Below are 19766 nucleotides of genomic sequence, written 5' to 3' on the forward strand. Positions count from 1 at the left end.
TCCTCTTCTTCTTCCTGCCTTAGGCGGTGATGTTCATGCTTGTGATCTCCATGATGATGAGGATGATGGAGACACGCCAGAACGGCGCACACCCACTCCGGAGGATTGGCATAGCCAACAGAGAATGCTGCGTCGGCGCCGTGTGCGCTCTGTCGCTGATTACACTCGGAACACTATCCCCCTCCGAGAATATCATTGTCCCGATGCTGAAGATCACTGTTAACATGGCCCGTAGCCGGAATGGTCGTGAAGTCGGCTTAGCGCGAAACATACGGTTTCAAACGTACTACATAGACCGTCTGGGGTCGAGATCGACGACGACCGGCCACACACGAATTCGCGGGTAGCACCTTGAAGGTTACTTCGCTAAGTTGACGACGTACCTTGTATGGCCCAAAATATTTGCTCACAAGATTTGTCAATAATCCGCGACGTCGATCCACTATCCAAACCCAAACAAGGTCAGCTGGTGCAAATGCCGCGTGACGGCGGCGAAGGTCGTCGCGGGAAGCGTCGAGGTGCTGGTGTTCTGTGATGCGGAGGCGGACAAGCTGCCGGGCTTCCTCAGCGCGCTGTACGAATTGCTGGGAGGTGATGCCATACCATGGTTGATGATGAAACAGCATGGCGTAGAGAATTGTTGCAGCTTCTCTGCCGTACAGGAGGGTGAACGGTGTCATTCGAGTCGTTTCATGCTCAGCCGTAATATACGCAAACGTGACATTGGGGAGGACAGCATCCCAGGTCCGGTGTTCAACATCAGCGTACATGCTGAGCATTTCCGCAATAGTTTTGTTGAGCCGTTTCGTGAACCCGTTCGTCTGAGGGTGGTACGCACTGGCTTTTCGTTGAGATGTGCCGCTGAGTGTGAGTACTTCGTGCAGCAGTTTCGCGGTAAATGCGGTTCTACCGTCACTAATATTAACTTTGGGAGCCCCATGTCGGAGAACTATCCTCGTGAGGAAAAACTGTGCCACTTAAGCGTGGTGACCTTTGGAAGAGCTTTTGTTTCTGCGTACTTGGTCAAGTAGTCAGTGGCGACTGCTATCCACACTTGTTTTCCCCTTTAGTGGTGGGCAAGAGGCCCAACAGGTCCATTTCCACTTGCTGGAACGGCACTTCAGGAATTGGAACCGGTTGAACAAATCCGGCAGGTCTGCCTGGCTCAGCCTTGCGTCTCTGGCAGTCTCGACAAGTTCGGACGTACCCTCACGTTCGGCTAGAGTTTGGCCAGTTATACGCCCTCTTGATTCTTGCAAGCGTGCGTGCGTAACCAATGTCGCCAGCGGCCGGCTCATCATAACAAGCATGCAAGATGTCGTTGCGTAATGGTGGCGGGTCGCGAAGAATGTAACGCCGGCCATTCGGGGCGAAGTTTCCTTCTAAATTCGCCGCGCCGCTGCGCAAGCAGAAAATAGCACGCCGCTGCGAAGGCAGAATTTTGGAATACCTCTGATAAAACACTTGGGGCGGATGGTGGCGTTGCCTTGTAAGAAGTCGATCAGTAGTAGCAGTTCTTGGTTTTCCTGCTGCTGTTCCGAAATGGTGGCCGCACTGAGACTCCAATCAATGGTTCTTTGTCGATGTCATCGTCACCAGCGGGAGAGTTACCGACCGGCGCTCTCGAGAGGCAGTTTGCATCGGAATGTTGCTTGCCAGATTTGTAGACGACGGTCATATCAAACTCTTGGAGTCTGAGACTCCAGCGTGCCAAGCGGCCAGACGGGTTTCTGAGGTTTGTAAGCTAACACAGGGAGTGATGGTCGACTACAACTTTGAACGTGCGACCATAAGGTACGGTTGAAATTTTAGGATGGCCCACACAACCGCCAAGCACTCCTTTTCGGTGGCAGAGTATTTTTTCGGCCTGTGACAGCGTTCGGCTTGCGTAGGGAATGGCTCGTTCAGCACCATCTTGCCCTTGGGCGAGAACAGCGCCTAGCCCCACAGTGCTGGCATCAGTGTGCACTACAGTGGCTGCCTTCTTGTCAAAGTGGCCTAAAACAGGTGGGGTCTGCAGGCAAAGCCGTAACTGCTCTAAAGCTGTTCAGCGGACCAGACAAAAGTGACGTCATTTGGTGTAAGGGCTGTGAGAGAGGCTGCAATGTGGGTTAAATTGGCAACGAATCGCCGATAGTATGAGCAGAGGCTCAGGAAACGCCCAACGAACTTATTTTCAGTAGGTGTTTCGAAATGAGAAACAGCTGAAAGCTTGTCAGGGTCACGGGAACACCATAGCTTATATTGACCTGGCCGAGAAAAACTAGCTCCTCAAGCAGAAGTGACACTTTTGTGGCTTGAATGTTAGCGAGGCGATTCGTTTAGCCTGGAGGGCGGATGACAGTCGCTCTAGGTGTCCCTCGAATGTATTTGAGAATACGGCGACGTCATCTAGGTACAAGAGGCACGTTTGCCACTTCAGGCCAGATAAAACAGTGCCCATCATGCGTTGAAAAGTTGCAGGAGCTGAGCACAAGCCAAAATTAAGAACCTAAACTCGGACAGTCTATTTGGAGTTACGAAGGTGGTCTTCTCACGATCACGCTCGTCGACCTCTATTTGCCAATAACCGCTCTTCAAATCCATGGACGAAAAGTAAACAGCGTGCCGCAGGCGGTCAAGGTGGTTATCTACCCGAGGCAACGGATATAAGTCCGTTTTCATTACGTGACTGAGTTTGCGATATTCGACGCAGCACCGCAAGGTGCCGGAGCCCGACACTTGAGACACGTTCCTGGGTCTTCTGGTGCAGGTCACCAAGCCCAGGTGACTGAAGGTGTGAGAGCCACCCCAGCCGGAAGCCTCCTGAGAGAAACTTCCTCAACCAGGGAATTAGGGCACGTGTGTCCTTTCTCAGGAGAGATTTCATGGCTAAAAGGCGGGAGCATGGATCACTAGGAAGAGGGCTAGGGGCGGATTCAGATTCAGGTGGGGCAGGAGAGTGCAAAAGGTTGTCCGCTAATTGGTTGAAAAAATCGTGACCGTGGTCCTGCACCGAATGTACGCGTACCATTAGCTGTGCTGTCACGCGGAGGCTGGGAATGTCCTGGCAGATCAAAAGAGTCTTTTTCACTTGCTTTAGGTGCTTGCCAGCAATTAGCCAGTCTCTAGTATGCGACTCTTTATTTGCTATTTTTTCTTTATTGTGGTTTTCTCACCGCCATTGCATTCCAAAATTATGACACTGTGAAACGTTTTTTAGCCTAATAGCTCTAAAACGATTTTTTATTAAAAGTGTGCCTATTTATGTTTAATTTTACATACCAGCTTTTTGTCTTATCACCAAATTCGATGCTTGAAAAGTGTGGAAGGTCAATAGCGAACAGTAGCGACAGCACACTTTACAACACATTCGGGAACTGGAAGATCGTAACTGCCAAAAGGCCATGGAAATTCGCATAAGAGAAAGTGATAGGTGTGAAAGAGACAGAATAGTCCAATATTAAGTGTACAACCTTAATTAAAACAACGAATATTTAAAGTTCAAATTAATTTCAGGCAAATCATGGGAGATTTGCCTGAAATTAATTGAAATTAAATGGCTGCAGAAAACACACTGTAAGTTAAGACTTCTGCACATACTATAACTAATAATTTGCTTAAAATACTTGCTGAGTGCTTCAACGAGAACCTTGATATCTCGAACAAGCTCGACCATGCGGTACTTGGCTGGGTCTGTTGGTTTTGATGTCCAGCCGTAACCACGAAGGTCCGGGGCCACAACGCTGGGGGTTATAAACAAAGTTATCAGATCCTTATTCTTACGGCAAAAAACAATAAATCGTGTTGTACCTAACAACATGAAACACCAGTATGATAAAAAAAAAAACAGAGGACGTGGGAACATAACGGAAACAATGCGGGTCTGTGTTTTCTTGTGTCCCGGTTTGGTGCGAGTGATTTCGTCCTACGTCGTGTATTTTTTAGTTCAAGCTGAATTTTAGAGTTGATATGAACCAACTCGCCCAAAACCCAACAAAGTCTAGGGTTTTATACTGTTCTGTTAGCATACAATAAAACACATCAACCTATTTTCATTTTGCAAGAAACAAAAGGAGTTGGGGCACAATTATGCGGCTAAGGTAGGGGGCCTTTAACTAGTTACCCTACCCTAAATACGTAGAAGGATTATATCGGCACGCAGGCAGAAACGCAGGGTTTTTTGTAATACAGCTGGACTAAAACAGGAATGCAATGGCACACACACCTTGTACAACAAAAGTCTTAGAAGGTGCACTTTTTCAGTAACATGAGTATTTCTGCAAGCATAAATACGTGGTTCAAGGTGGCATCAGAATTCACAACATCTCTCGGAAGCTTTGTTATTTTAACTCTTAAAACCAAACTGCACTAACGCTTAAGTATTGCGGTTGACTTGTGTCTTCTAAAGTTAACGAACCTACATAAAATACTCCGTCCTATTTCACTATCGTAATAATATCTAGAGTAGTAGCTATTTAGCACTTGAAAGATTCGTAGTGATGTAGCATACAGATTCGTTAATTTTGGAACGCCTATACTTAACTTTTTTTGCCAAATTACGTTACGATATTTTACCCCATTGTGGTGTCGTTGACACAGCCACATGTATTTTTAATGCCTAGTACAAAACGAACCACGGGAAACTAGGCGTTTAGGTCTTTTTATTCAAGGCCCAAAGATATTTGCCGAAATGAAACCACCCAAATATTTGCTGTGTTTTATGAACCTGCGTACAGCTAACGTTTGTTTCCACAAAAATAGGTTTTCTATCGCAGATTCATACGAAAAACTGAAAATCTTTCAACATTAAAACCAATGTGGCTGGTACAACCTTCTACCTGTTCTACCTACTTATTATTCCACCTGTTGTCACCATACCGTGAGATGATATGTACCGTGTGCGGTAACCATCTTGGAGCCACCGGCAAAATAAGTTACTGGTTTTTGACAAAAAGAGGTCTTTTACTTCAAGGCTGAAAAGAAACCTCGAAAAACTGTTTTTTTGTAATACTTACATCATAAACACTCTCTAAGCCATGCACACCCGCAAGTTTAGCGAATTCACAGGAGGAGGAAATTTCGACGTCAAGCAACTGCCGTGATGATAATGAAGATACAGCGGAATCGCTGCCTCTGCGGAACAAATTCCTCATCTTGTTACGTCAAGCACAGGCCTGAGCCTAAATGAATAAGAAATAACGTCGCAAGAACGGTCTTTAGTTGGAACCTGAAGCGAAAAAACGCTCTAACTCCATTCCAACGCTCAGCATGGGCTATCATGAAACCCAGTTCAGTACGATCCGTTACCTCCAATCAAATAACATTTTTTGATACCGGAAAAAAGTGTATGGACACTGACAGCTCGTCAGCCTCAACGGTGCTTACGCCCTACGAAAGCAAATAGCGGCTGAATGTAAAGTCTTCTTAGTACGTGGTGTTCTGTAACCAAATGACATTAAGCAAAAAAGGATGCACAGCCGGAACGGGTAGCCTGTTCTTTGGCGCCTGCACCTCTGTGTCATGTTCTTCGTCTGTTTTTTGTTATACTAAAATATAATGGTAAGTTCAGTGAGTTCGTTCAGCATCTCTCCGTTGAACGCCGAGCGGTACTAAGCACGGACAAAAAGAGAGAGGAATGCACAGTACAGCCTCTGTTCCTGTGTAGCCTATCACGTTTTTGTCCCCGTCTAGGAATGCACTGTTGTCAACCAAATATTTTGGTGCCTAGCTTGGCTGATAAATTGTGTTGGATAGAACTAAGTAATATTTCTTTACTGTCATGAAAATGCAATTGTGTGTTAAGGATAGCACATAGCTCGCAAACGGCAGCAAATTCGAAACTTTTTAAAACAATAAATTTCAGGTCCTACACAAATGATTTTTTGCAATTTAGAAGAACACACTGCTGGGCAAGTAGGTGTATATTTGGGGACCAGTGCGTCAGCGAGTCATCGGTGTTACTGCGTGCTAGTGAATTTCATTTTTCCCAAGCTGCGCTCTGATTGCAGATATATCTCGCCAGTGTTTTTTGTGGTGCTTTTTTGCGCATGATCCGGGCACTTTTTGTGTATATATGAGCCGATACCTCCAATAAAACTAGTTGTGAATGAGCGCTTGTGTTTGCCGTCTTTTGGTCGTCCTTGTTGATTCGCGTTGTAGGTCTTACCAGGTTATTTGGTATGTATTTACGTATATTTATTGTAATATTCGATCGATTTGGCGGAGGTAATTGGCTAAGAATGCTCTCAGTAAATTCAAAATGAACGATTCAAACAGTATAATTTAAGGTATCACTCAAGCACCCTTCTCCGAACTTCCTGCGTTGTTACTCCCATGGAGGCCTACGAGTTCGACGCAGGCTGACTCTGGCACAGTGAACGGCGGTCTCAGGCTACAGGGGGTCACTCCGAATGCAACTCGCGATATCATACGGTGCGCCAATTGTTTCTCATGCAACGTGCTTCGCACTCTGGATGCAACTCGGGATATCACTCTGGATGTCACTCTGGATGTCACTCTGGATGTCACTCCGATGTCACTCTGGATGTCACTCCGAATGCAACTCACGATATCATACGGTGCGCCAATTGTTTCTCATGCAATGTGCTTCGCAAGGGCGCTGAGATCTTTCCTTATTGTGGCGTAGATTCCACGACCAACCTGTTTAAAGCTCTGTCATCGGGTACCGAAGTCTTCCAGGTGTTCGAGGAACCAACTCCAACAAATCCAGGCCCACCGGTAGGCTTTTTACACCCATTTCACCGAGCGGCCACGCCGCAGGAAGCTAACCCTAACCAGCGCTTAGGAACCGCCGCCGTGCCTGGTCGATGGCGCCGGGTGCCACGGGGCCTCCGGACGTGACCGCGGGGAGGACGCCACCTCAAACCGCGCCGCTGGCCTCTTCGTCGTGCAATATGGACGTCGTTGAAGTAGAGGGTGAGACTATTTCACCCGACAACTTTGAAAATGATACCGGTTGGCTCTCGAGTCACCGGAAAACAAGTGGCAAGGCACTCGCACGGCTAAACCTAGCCCAGAACGACTCTCAGAGGCAACCAGGCACCGGTAGTGCCTCATCTGTCAGCGAGACTCCAGAGCCAAAGCGCGAGCAAGCAATACGGTTGCCGCGCCAGCCGCGGCTGCCGAAAGAGGACATAAAGATCGTCCTCCGACCGCGGGACGGACTTGACGTCGCCAAATTGAATGACGCACAGATCAGAGACGGTGTTCTCTCCGCCGCAGCAATCAAGAAGAAGCCGAAGACAATTTACTTCGGAAAAGCCCCAAACAAAACCTCATAGTCATCAGCACCCCAAAGATGGCCCACGCCGAAAAGTACAACGGAATCCGACAGCTCTGTTTCGGCGAGCACAGTTACGAGATCACCGCATACGCCGCCCCCCCCTCCCCCGGAGGACACTACCAAGGGAGTGATCCATAATATTCCTGACTATGACACCGCTGAAGACATCACACGCCACCTCGTTTACAAGAAGAACCCAGCGGTTTTACAGGCCCGACGCATGGGCAAAAGGAACTCAGTCATTATCGTCTTCGAGGGCCGCCGCGTCCCATACTACGTCTACTATAGAGATGCATAGTATCACTGCTTCCTCCGTAAGAAGAAACACGAATTCTGCACAAGCTGTGGTCGACTCGGACACCGCGCAGATGTTTGCCCCCAACCGGACAAGCCCTTCTACAAGAGCTGCAATCTCGAGAACCCACCAGACAATTATGTTTGTGGACTGAACTGTGCAATCTGTGGCGAAGGCCGCACGACTGGTGACAAGAAGTGCCGTAAAAGGTTTAAGACTCCTTTTCTCCTCAAACAACGTCAGTGGGAGCAACAGCATCGTGGTTCCAGACCCAAGGACAGCTTCACGGACACAAGCAACACCGACAACAGTGCCGGCCCGGAAGGGCACCACCGAGAAGCAAGAATCGCGGAGAAGAGGAGCCGCTCTGGTTCGTTTCCTCGAATCCCTGCCCCAGCCGCAGAGAAGGAGAGCACTGGAGGCCGGCACAGATCCCGTTCCAAGTCTCGTCACCGGGAGGCGAAGCGCAGAGAGTCGTGCTCTGCCTCACGCTTCAGACTCAACGACAACTCTATGGTGGATCACAGCAAGGTGAGCTGGGCCAGCACGGTCTCCCGAACTGCTCCATACAACACACAATATAATTCAGGGCTACCTTCTGCAGTTGAAGCAGAGCTAACGCATATCAAGCAAATGCTGGAGTTAGTTATCAGAGAAAACCAACAGCTTAAAGCAGAGAATGCCCAACTCAAGGCCAAAAACCTCCCACCACCGGCAGCGCGACCTAACGGCCCCATTGCTGAACCCGTAACGCCAATCCCAGTTTCCGTTAATGCATCAGTAGAAGATATGTGCGAGTGCGAGGCGGATGCACCGCCCCTTAAGCGAAAAGCGGGAACTGAACCCGGTGACCCGACAACCGAAAAGTTTATTGAGGAGCTAGAAAAAAATAGATGCTCGTCTCGAAAAACTGCAAGACATGTTCTCCAAATTTGCGGAGTCGGTGAACAAGCAATTAGCAAACTTGAACACTAGGGTACTCGCTATTGAAAACGCGCAAACAATAGCACAACAAACACTAGGCGTAGGCGCATACAAATCCAAGCCCTATTCGAGGCCTAACATGGGGGAAGGTGCCAGAAGATTCGATAACTCCAGCGGACACTATGGCCCGGAGTAACAATGCAAATATGTACGTCATTTCGGAATGGGACTGCCGCGGGTTCAAACGAAAACGGGGAAATGTATGGCAGTTTTTAAGTAATCAGCAGCAACCGGAGACGCCAGACCTAATTGCTCTCCAGGAAACGGGAGGCGAAGCTAAATTATCAGGCCATAAATCGTACTACGACTTGAACTCGGGTGAATCCAAAAAAAACCGTTACTACCCTAGTGAAACGTAACATCCCGGCCATTCAACACAATACTGGCATTGCGACCGTAGGCCACGTCCTCGTCGAAATTTTATCGGGTAAAAAACGCGCAGAGGGCAGCCTTTTTGTGCTTAACTTGTACAGCAGCCCCCGCCAAAAGCACCGATTTGCAAATCTTTTTCGCAAAACATTAGACATAGCCCGAAAACAGGCACTTATTATTGTGGGTGACTTCAATGCACCGCACTCTGCTTGGGGGTATAAGAAGGACCTCAGCAAAGGCCGGCAGCTTTGGCAAGATGCCCAACAGATGGGCCTCAGCCTGGTCACTGATCCTACTTACCCCACAAGGAAAGGCAACAGTATTAGCGTGGACACCACACCAGATCTTATATTCACAAGGAACACACGGAACGTCACATGGCTGAACACTCAAGAAAACCTAGGGAGTGATCACTGCATTTTAAAAACTACCATCCAATCCTCGCTAACTAGGGCAACAGGCAAGCAACTCAAAATCACAGACTGGGACACTTTCCGGCAAATTAATGCTGATGAACTAATTTCTATTTGTTCAGTGATAGAGGACATCTCAGCATGGACATCAGATATTCATGCACATGTCCAGGCAGCAACCAAAATTATACCCGAGGAAGCCAACATACATCAAGCATACTCTAGGCTACTAGACACGTGGGAAGCCAAGGCTGGCCTTGAAAAACGCCTTAATAAGCAGAACGTCAACCGCAGCCTTCGCAGGCAACTCGCCTTACTTAATAGAGATATTGAGGATTACGCCAAGCAACTCACGCCTCAAAACTGGGACTCTACTTGCGATGGGATGAAGCTCCAGATGGGACTCGCGAAAACGTGGAACATCCTCAGATGCCTGCTAGATCCAGAAAAGAGCAAACTTACTCAGAGACACAATCTCAGTAAAATACTACATGAATACAAGGGCACAGACGACGAACTTATTCAAGAAATCAGAAACCGTTACCTTGGTACTAACCCTACAGAGACTCTCCCACCCTACAAAGGACCACCGAATCCGCAACTAGAGCGTCCCATCACTGCAGCAGAAGTGCGATATGCCATACACTGCCTACGTACCAAGTCTGCCCCGGGTCCTGATGAAATAAATAACAAAATGCTTAGAAATCTGGACGACAACTCAATAGACGCACTCTCCAAGTACATGAACCACTGCTGGGAAAGGGGAACCTTATCCCCCCAATGGAAATCAGCTAGGATTGTTTTTATTCTTAAACCAGGCAAGAAACTCCACCTCGAAAACTCAAGACCTATATCGCTTACCTCGTGTGTAGGCAAACTAGTGGAACACGTCATTCTCAATAGGCTCAACAAATTCATGGAGGAGAAAGATCTGTATCCCCACACCATGATAGGGTTCCGACAAAAGCTCTCAACTCAGGACATTATGCTACGACTTAAACACCAAATTATTGATGCAGACGGGTGCTTACAACTAGATACCAGGGCAGTACTAGGCGTCGACGTAAGAAAAGCCTTCGACAATGTGCGACACGATGCAGTGCTCTCCAACCTCGCCCAGCTTGAGGTAGGAAAATAGGTCTGTGACTATGTCAAAGATTTCATCTCGGGGAGGACTGCACAACTACTTATTGGAGGATTAGAATCTGGCGAGATCAAAATTGGTAGCAGAGGGACGCCGCAAGGGACTGTTCTCACTCCCTCTCTCTTTATTGTCGCCATGATTAATCTGCCACAGCAGTAAACAAAATAGGACGGCACCACAGCATATATGCTGATGACGTCACACTGTGGGTTGCTGGTGGCAGTGACGGAGAAATTCAAGTAAAACTACAACAGGCGATAGAGGTGGTAGTGGCTTATGTGACCCCCAAGGGCCTTAGCTGCTCGGCACAAAAATCTGAATTGCTTATTTGCAGACCAACCAGGAGAGGCTGCAAACGAGCCCGCGATGTTGCCAATATCCAGCTATATGCGGACGGCAGACCCATCCCCATGGTACAGAGCACCAGAGTCTTTGGTCTTCGCATACAGGCCAATGGTTGCAATACAGAGGCCATAAAGGCTCTCGAAACGAGTGTACACCACACAGTCCGTCTCATCTCTAGAATTGCCAACCTGCATCATGGTATGAAAGCAGGTAACCTCGTCAGATTAGTGCAGGCTTTTGTTCTTAGCCGGATAGTCTACGCGATGCCCTTCGTGGCACTAAAGGCCGATGAAATAAAAAAATCAATAACATCATTAAGCGAGCGTACCAGCAGGCACTAGGTATACCCATTACGGCACCAAATGAATGCTTTGGAGCGATGGGGCTGCACAATACCATAGACGAGCTTGTAGAAGCCCAAAAAACAGCACAGCTAGAAAGACTCCAAAACCACAACAGGCCGACGCATCCTACAAGAGCTTCAAATCACCTATGCGGCTCAACAAGGAAAAAAGGTGGATATCCTTAGCGAGCAGAGGGCACGTATATACACAACCCCTCTGCCCAGAAATATGCATCCCGTGCATAACCTGCAGCGCAGGAATGAAAGAGCCAAAGCCCTCCAAAAGCGATTCGAACGATCTTATGACGTGGTCTACGTGGACGCGGCAGAGTACTGTGGACACAACGCCATAGCCGTGGCAGTAGTCGATCGGCAGGGCCATTGCATAGCCTCCGCAACGATCCGCACGGACACTCCGGAGGTAGGAGAAGAGGCAGCCATTGCACTGGCGCTTTATTCTACAAGAGCGAAATACATAACAAGCGATTCCAAATCTGCAACCGTAAACTTCGCTAAGGGAAGGATCTCACCCGAGGCCCAAGGAATCCTTAAAGGATTCAACAAATTAAGTCTCCGAGGGGTCCAAATTATATGGGCACCGGCGCACTCTGCACTTCCGGGGAACTAAAACGCTCACGAGGCAGCTCGAGGTCTGAGCTTCCGAGACTGCCCAGAAACACCTGAGGCATCGTTTCGCACGGGGGGTAGGGACCGCATGGTGACCTATAGGGAGAAAATCGACCGTTACAGATTAGGGAGGGCCAGATATTCCGCAGCTCATCGCACCTTGGGAAAGTGGCAGTCAGTAGCGTGGCGTCTACTTCAGTCCTACACTTTTCCGAACCCGGTGATGTACAGTCAGTGTTATCCCGGTCTATACGAAAATAAGTGTAAATTATGTTCAGCGAGGGCCGACCTTGAACACATTTTATGGGCCTGCTCCCTTAAATTGAACACCACACCTCAAGCACTAGACGTCACTTCCTCAGAGCAGTGGGAGACCGTGCTGCTCAGTTCAGACCCGGACGTTCAATTCCGGCCCGTCCAGATGGCCGAAGACGCCGCCAGGGAGCAAGGACTCCTGGCCGCCGTCTGAGGGGGGAAGAATGAAGGGGACTCCCATCTCACTTCTTCCCTTACCCCCGTCTCGGGCTCAATAAATTTATGCACTCACTCACTCAGAATAAATCGGACTGGTAAGCGTCCTCGCGAATGATCTCGGATGACTTGACACATGATCAAGCTTCCCTGCCTATGGCAATTTCTTTCCCCTTACTCCCAGGCCGTCTTACCAGAAGTCCTTCCCAAGATAGTGGATTTGATTGTTCCAGGTGTACCAGAAGTCCAGAAACCCATGCAGCAAAAGCAGGATTGGGCCACTTTGATGTTCGTCGCAACCTTTTTTTACGTAGTGCATTGTAATATCCTAAAAAGCAAACGGGGAAAAATAGCACTTCAGGTTGTAGTATAACATCACATTTCGTTGCTAAAAATCGCTACCAACCAAGTGTTTAAAAATTTTATGAATAGGGGACAGGAGTATGGCGCCTTCAGCTCTTGTGGCTTCCAGTTTGAGTTAATTTGTTTAGGGATTATTTATTCTTTGTTTTTATGAACGTCGCGACAACAAGAGACTTTCTAATGTTTAAGCGATAGCAATCTGAGGAATTTTTGTGGGCTTGCAAGACGGTTGATATTTCAGTAGGAGCCTTAAGATCGGTAGATAGCGCAACCTGTCACGCACTGATTGATTTAGATGTGAATATAGGTACAAATTCTCCCCTGAAAACTCTACGGCAGGACGCAATCGAAAGGGCACATCGGTTTGGAACTTTTGTGCGAGATAAATCAAGAACAATAATAGTAAAGTTCTCGTCGTTCAAAGTAAAGTACACCACTGTTGCGCAGAAAGCCAAAGAAAAATAGACGGGAATTACTGTCAGGGAGGCCCTCTGTAAGGCAGCTAGAAACACGAGGAAAAAGGTTCACGACTTTGGGAAAGGCAGAGGGTACAGTACTTCGTACGTTATAACAAGTTACTAATCAGTAAGAAATGTTTTGTTTATTGCACTTAAACTGACAGCGTCGGGGAAATCAACCCGAGAACTGAATGTTTATCGCCAATCGATAGCCCTCTTTATCCACCCAACTCCCGCACAACCACTTCGTAGCAATTGCAGTTCGGTGGGATGTAAGTTTTCTTTCGTTCTTCCGAACATATACAGCGTAATAAGCAAACCTGATGAACTGTCTTCAGTAATGGACGACTGTGATGCTAAAATTGTTTTGCTCATGGAAACGTGGTTGTCCAGAACGATCTTTTCTTCACTAATACTGTACTGCATAAATAAGCAGGGGCGGGATTACAATAAGTAGTTACTTGCTCTCCTAATTACCGCAGTTTCCCGACACTCTGTTGTGTGGTCTATAAAAAACAGCCGAAATGCTCACGACACACGCCGATACCAATGCAAATACCAAAGGCAATTATATTAGGCGAGTTTTCGGATACAGTTTGCGCGACTTCTGCCATTTCTGCGGATAATTTATAAAGCAAGTGAGGAGCAAGTAAGTACAAAATATAGTCGCAGCATCATTGCAAACGGCTCGATGCAATCTCGCCGGTCTTGCATGTCACTGTCCTGCTCTCACCGTCAATCAAGCCTGGGATATTCATTTTGGTGTTTAAAATACGATAAATCCCGATGTAATGCGTCAGTGAACACCATAAAGACATTATAAACAATACAACTAGGCTTGCCATGACGTACAGCCGCTATATAAACCCAACGTGCATTCACATTAGGCCGCTATATTTTAGCATAATTTAAGGGTATGTCGGGTACAAATAACTATGCGTACAATTTTTATTGTGGATGCAGTTTTGTTTAGGTGAACACAATGACAGCATAAAAAGTACCTTCCACGAATTCTCGTACATTTTTGTTATTACCTTGTTCTGAAGTCTTCGTAACCGTAGACCACGAAGGGTGCTCCGAGGGAATGGAAACAGTGGGTGCCTTCTCGTTTTACAAACCGACAGGGGTTGATTGGCTAAAAGATTTGGTGTTGGTGGTGTCCGTGTTTTCCGTACAAGTATGGCACGTTCTTGGCGAGGGAGCTTCTACGTCATAAGATTTTTCGAATTCTTCCGTGTTCCCGTGGGACTCAGATCCAGCCAGTTAACGCAGCTACATTACGGATTCTTAGCACCTTTGTAGAAAACACCGGATGTCAATATAAAAGCCACATAAATTCGGAAGCAAGCAGTCCAACACCGTTTTATAATTTTTAAAGCGAAAAAATTATTGTTTGTATTTTTTATTGTTGAAACTAGTAGTTTTTGTAAAAGAAGTACGTATACGAAAAACTGCTGATCATAGCTGAGAACAGTCTCTGTTCGTACAAGACTTCTATACTTGAAGATTCAGAGGAGAGAACCAAAACAAAAAAAACATTGTGAGGTCTCCTATGATGTCCACCTATTAGGGGTGAAGCCCCTTAGGGCCTCGGGCTGTCGGCGTCTCATGTCGCCGTGGAAGTCGTCGTCGTGATCGTCGTCTTATGTAGTCACGGTAGTAGAAAACCCGTAAACTCGTTTACGTCTCGCGCTAGAACGTAACACGTACTAAAAGACAACAGGGCATTCGTTTACGCCTTGCTCAAGAACGCTTCGTGCTCCAAAAACACGAGACTCTCCTAGCAAAGCTGTATACCTCTACTCATCAATGGTTTCATTTCCATTGGCAAAAACATAAAGACGCGAAGAATACAATTATACACCGCATGCTTCGCCCCTCCCAATGTTTCACGTTAGTGGAGATGGCCCGGAATTTTTTTATTTCTGAGAGTGACTTTTCACTTATTTTTTCTGTAACAGCGAACTAAAAACACCTCGCCAGTTTCCTCACCTGGCTGCTTCCATACTAGTTAGGAGGAGGAGATTCCGTATATTCAGCGAATTCGTGACTTTTAAACCCAGTATTCCTTTATCGGGTCGCTCAAAGTGGGGCGCAAACGACAAAAACATGCCGTCCGTGGGTTCCCCGAGCAACAGAAACTACTTTCCCTATTATGCAAAAATAAACTTAAAAAACACGGAGTCCTGTGTTACATCTCTCCTTCTGTATTTTGTCCTGTTTCTCGTATGATACTCTGTTGGCCAAGTATTCCACTGGCATTTGTAGCAGCTAGATGAAATTGGGTTTATGTTGTTATTTAAACTGTGCTAAATATAAAAAGAATTGAAGGATAATTCTGGAAGAGAATTCATCACGTGGCACAGATATCAAGAATTTTTTGCACAATTTTAAAGATGATTGCTAATGAATCATATGGAATTTGCTGGTAATAACTGAAGATTGAGAACAGGGCAGTGGAGGAGTAGAGCGCTCATTGTGGCGAAAGATACAATAGCGGAGCAGAAAGAATTGGATGATGATCGCTATACTCCTCAGCGAAATTTGAGCGAACTGTTGAGATGGTTCCAGATTGCAAAATATGTTGAGGCAAAGAATTTCTGACGGACATAAGTGCACGGCTATAGACCACTGTTACTCATTACATATTAATGCTCTCATGCAGCACTTTGTTTTTATATGTTCTCATGGAGGACGCGTTTGCGGCATGATTTAGTGTTCGCTACATCGCGGAACACACGACGACACGCGGTACTCTGCCGCCATCTCATTGTGCATCGCAACCGCACAGCAACTCTCGCATGGCACCCGCTGCACTTGGCTTTCGTTGTCACACTTTACCACCCTCTCATCTCCCGCTTTCCATCTCACTCACGTTTCAGGGTGTTCCGCGTTCTGTTGGTTATATCAAGGAACACTGCGACAGGCGGTATAAGAGCTGCTCTCTAAACATTAACAGCCACGGTGCATACCCGTACATACGAAATCTAACTTTAGACTGCTTAGTATCACGTAAGCAAGTTATAATGATGCGTAATCTTTCTTCGAACATGATGGTCGGATGTTTATGGCGGAAGGCCAACTAGGGCAAAGAGCGCCAAACAGTGGTTATGTATGAGAGGTGAAGACAAACTAGAATCACTAAAAAAACAGAATTAAAATAAGTAAGAGACAACGATGATGGCTGGTGTAGAATGCCAGGTGGGGATGGCGCGTGGTATAAAATTAAGTCTAAAAAGCTATTTGTGATAGGAAATGAGGTGTAACTATTTGATTTCACTAAGATACGTAAAAGTGCATTTCGGAGGAATCCTGTGATCATTCGTTAAAAACAATGCTGGGTGTAGTGGAATGTACAGTTGAGAGTTAGAATGTATAGTCTAGTATAATATAGTTGAGAGAAGTGTTTGGTTTTGTTCGGTGGACTGTTTGCATGTAATTAGAATTGGAATTGCGGATACGCCCTCCCAACACCTGCCACACAAGGGTATTGGAGATCCAGTGAGCAGATGGGAGTGTGTCGCGTGTGTGTAGCGTATTCGTAACCTAGCTAGCGCAAATTCGGTGAACCTGTTGTTTGAGTCAGTAGTGTATGGTGCTAGTTGTGGTTTGATTTGGTCTAGCTCGTTGTCAGTCTCTATACTCCAGTCGTCCGGCCGCGTTCTGCGAAGGCGTTGTCTTATGGGTGGTTTGAGATCGGGGTAGGATATTTTTGTAATGTCCACTGTGTTCGCGTGTGCCGCAGCGGCGGCCATTTGGTCTGCGGTCTCATTTCTTGCAATCCCACAGGGACCCGAAAACCAACATAAAATCACATCGAGATTTTTGTCATGCGCTGACATTAAAGGCTGAAGAACTAAATTTATGGCGTGATTTTTTCAGTGTTTTTGGGATGACAATGTACGTACAACGCTGAAAAAATACAACATGCTTCCGCCGTGAAGATGCTGGTATTTATATGCATTGATGTATAGGGCATTAAGGGTGGGTCCATGCGCAGCACAAGACACCGCGATGGAAGTGTGCGATGCACCGCTAAAAACTTCTGCGGCCTGGTATTTTTCCTGCAACTGCTGAAAATGCTGAAAAATCGCGATTTCTGATACCCTGTTTTTCTCTAATTGACACGGCACACGGTACAGGGCGAAATTGCCAGGGGGCTATAAAGTCAATGTTAGCCGTTTTGAACGTGTACAAAAAGATGATAGATGGTGCAGAAGCTTCCCCTGTCACCTTTAGTGAGAAAGGCACAGAAAGGATTGGGCGATTTCAGAAGAGCTGGGTTGTGGAGGTATCCCTAAAAACAGGTTTCAAGGCATGGTTATCTATTGAAGAGATTTTAAAGGCATATAAAAGGTCAACATGGCTTCCCTGCTGCGCTAAGCACCAAATGTGACTCTCAGCGTAAATACTCTGGACAGGACTAGTGCGGAAAGCGCCAAAGGAGAACCGAAGCCGCAAGTGCAGCACAGAATTTACCATTTTAGGCGCTGTTTTCGTGGCTGATCCATACACAACCCTTCCGTAGTTTACCCGAGACCCTGCCAAAGCGGTATAAAGGCGCAGCAGGGGCTGTTTGTCTGCACCGTATGATTGATGCGATAGGACTTTCGGAATATTTACTGTTTTTAAGTATTTTTGTTTGAGTTGTTTGGTGTGATAAATGAATGTGAGTTTTTCGTCTAACACCACAGCCAAAATTTTGTGTTCCTTTTTTTAGTGGAATTGAGTTACCAGTGAATTTTATGTCAGGAACGGGCCATATTCCGGGCCTCTTCGAAAATAGAACACAAGTACTTTTCGCGGGATTGAGCTTGAAACCATTTTCGTCTGCCCAGCGAGAAAGTTTGTTTACCCCAAATCGGACCAAGATTTAAAATATATTTATTCAGAATTCCCATACGTATACAGGAGATTGATGCAGGCAATGCGTTCCGAAGAGAATTCATCTTGATAATAAACATCACGCAGCTCAAAACTCCGCCTCGAGGTACGCCATTTTCTTAAATGTGAACGTTTGAAAGTGCCAACCCGACTCTGACACGAAATGCTTCTTCGGACAAGTGAATATTAAGAGTGTTTAACATGTTACCTGTTACAACACTGGATTTCAGTTCTGCAAGAATGCCGTGATGCCATGTCGTATCATAAGCTTTTACGATATGAATAACATGGTCATGCAGTACTGCTCGTGCATAAACGCGTCTTTTATGTATGACTCTGAACCAAGCAGCCGATCATAGGTGGATCGCCGCGCCCTGAAACCTGCCTGGCAGCCCTCGAGAAGACCGTTGTACTCCAAAACGTACACGACCCTACGGTTTATCATCTTCTCGAGGAGCTTGTCAGGGCAATGGGCCTATAGCTGGCAGGAAAGCAAGTGTATTTCCCCTACTTCAGAAAAGCCACAACTATGGCCTCCTTCTAAGAACTCGGATGCTGCTCCGAAAGCCATATCTGGTTGTATAGGTGTAGGAGTGTATCAAGAGTGTCTGCGTGTAGGTGTTTTATCATACTGCATGTAATGTCTGCCCTGCAGCTGAAGGCTTACCGTTGGAAAAAGCTACCTTCAGCTCATGGAGTGGGAATTCAGAGTTGTAAGCAGAATTCGACTTGATCTTGTGAAGTAAGGGCTTCTTTACTGCCGATGTTTTGTGTTTCATGAAAGTGTTTGTGTAGTCTGCTGAACCGGACACGTGCTGAAAGGTTTGTGCGAGTGTCTTAGCCTGGTCTACGAGTGTGTGCCCTGTAGTACTTACAAAGGGAAGGCAGTGTGTCTGTTGTCCTTTTTGTTTTCCTATTCCTGTCCAGACTTTGTATGTGCCTGTGTATGAGTTGATAAAAGTGAGGAAGGCACGCCATTTCTCCCTTTTCGCCTCACGACGCACAGGCTTCCCAGAAGCGGTTGCCCGTTTAAAAGAAATGAGGTTATACAACGTGATGTATCGCAAAAGGTAACCCCACGCCTTATTCTGGGCCTCCCACGCTTGCCTGTCGTCCTCATTCCACCAGGGCCTACTTGGACTGCGCGACGCACTGGAGGCCTGGGGAATGGACTTTCGGCAAGCGTGGAGGATGTGCCCCGTAGGGATTTGGGCGGCTTCGTCAACATATAAATGTGCTATGGCTGTGTGCTGTAGTTTACATGTCTCTGAAATGTATTCCAGTTTGCTTTTGCTTCACTGAACCTCTTACTCCAAGATGGACTGCTTGGGCCTGTACCCAAAAATTAGTGAAGTTGGGAAATGGTCACTACCATACGAGTCTTTGCCCACGCCCCACTGAAGTCAAGGAAAGAGATCTGCGGAACCAATTGCCAAATCAAGATAAGAGTATGTGTTCTTTCCTATGTTATAGCATGTGGTTTGTTTCTTGTTGAAAAGGCATGCTCCCAAGTATCGTAGGAATTTCTCAACGAGATGGCCTCCGGAATCCGTGTGAGCAGAGCCCCAAAGAGAATTATGTGCATTCAGGTCGCCTATGAGAATGAAAGGTTCGGGTAACTGATCTAACAGACCTTCAAAATCTGAGCTCGGGAGATGGAAGTAAGGAGGGATGTAAAGAGAGCATAGCATTATAAGCCTATTAAAGATTGGAATTCGAATGGCCACAGCCTCTAGGATGGCCTCTAGTCGGACAGCTTGGCACGCCAAGGATTTTCGGGCA

At 46.7% G+C, this 19766-nt stretch overlaps 1 protein-coding gene across 4 annotated transcripts in view; it reads right to left on the reverse strand.

Moving 5' to 3' along the window:
• The window catches only part of LOC144164231 (epoxide hydrolase 4-like), an 85871-nt gene that overhangs the window by 57322 nt on the left and 8783 nt on the right, over nt 1–19766 (reverse strand). For 2 of the 4 annotated variants that reach the window (XM_077694753.1, XM_077694752.1), the window contains exons 3-4: nt 12474–12607; nt 3632–3725 (exon numbers count right to left, since the gene is read on the reverse strand). In XM_077694753.1, coding sequence (XP_077550879.1) covers nt 3632–3725; nt 12474–12607 — 228 coding nt within the window. Of the gene's footprint in view, nt 1–3612; nt 3726–12473; nt 12608–19766 lie in introns of all 4 variants that reach the window. The other 2 variants (XM_077694751.1, XM_077694750.1) reach the window with 2 other exon arrangements.

This window comes from Haemaphysalis longicornis, unplaced genomic scaffold, assembly GCF_048455015.1.
Source record: "Haemaphysalis longicornis isolate Haplotype H1 unplaced genomic scaffold, Haemaphysalis longicornis Haplotype H1 scaffold_13, whole genome shotgun sequence".
Taxonomy (NCBI): domain Eukaryota; kingdom Metazoa; phylum Arthropoda; class Arachnida; order Ixodida; family Ixodidae; genus Haemaphysalis; species Haemaphysalis longicornis.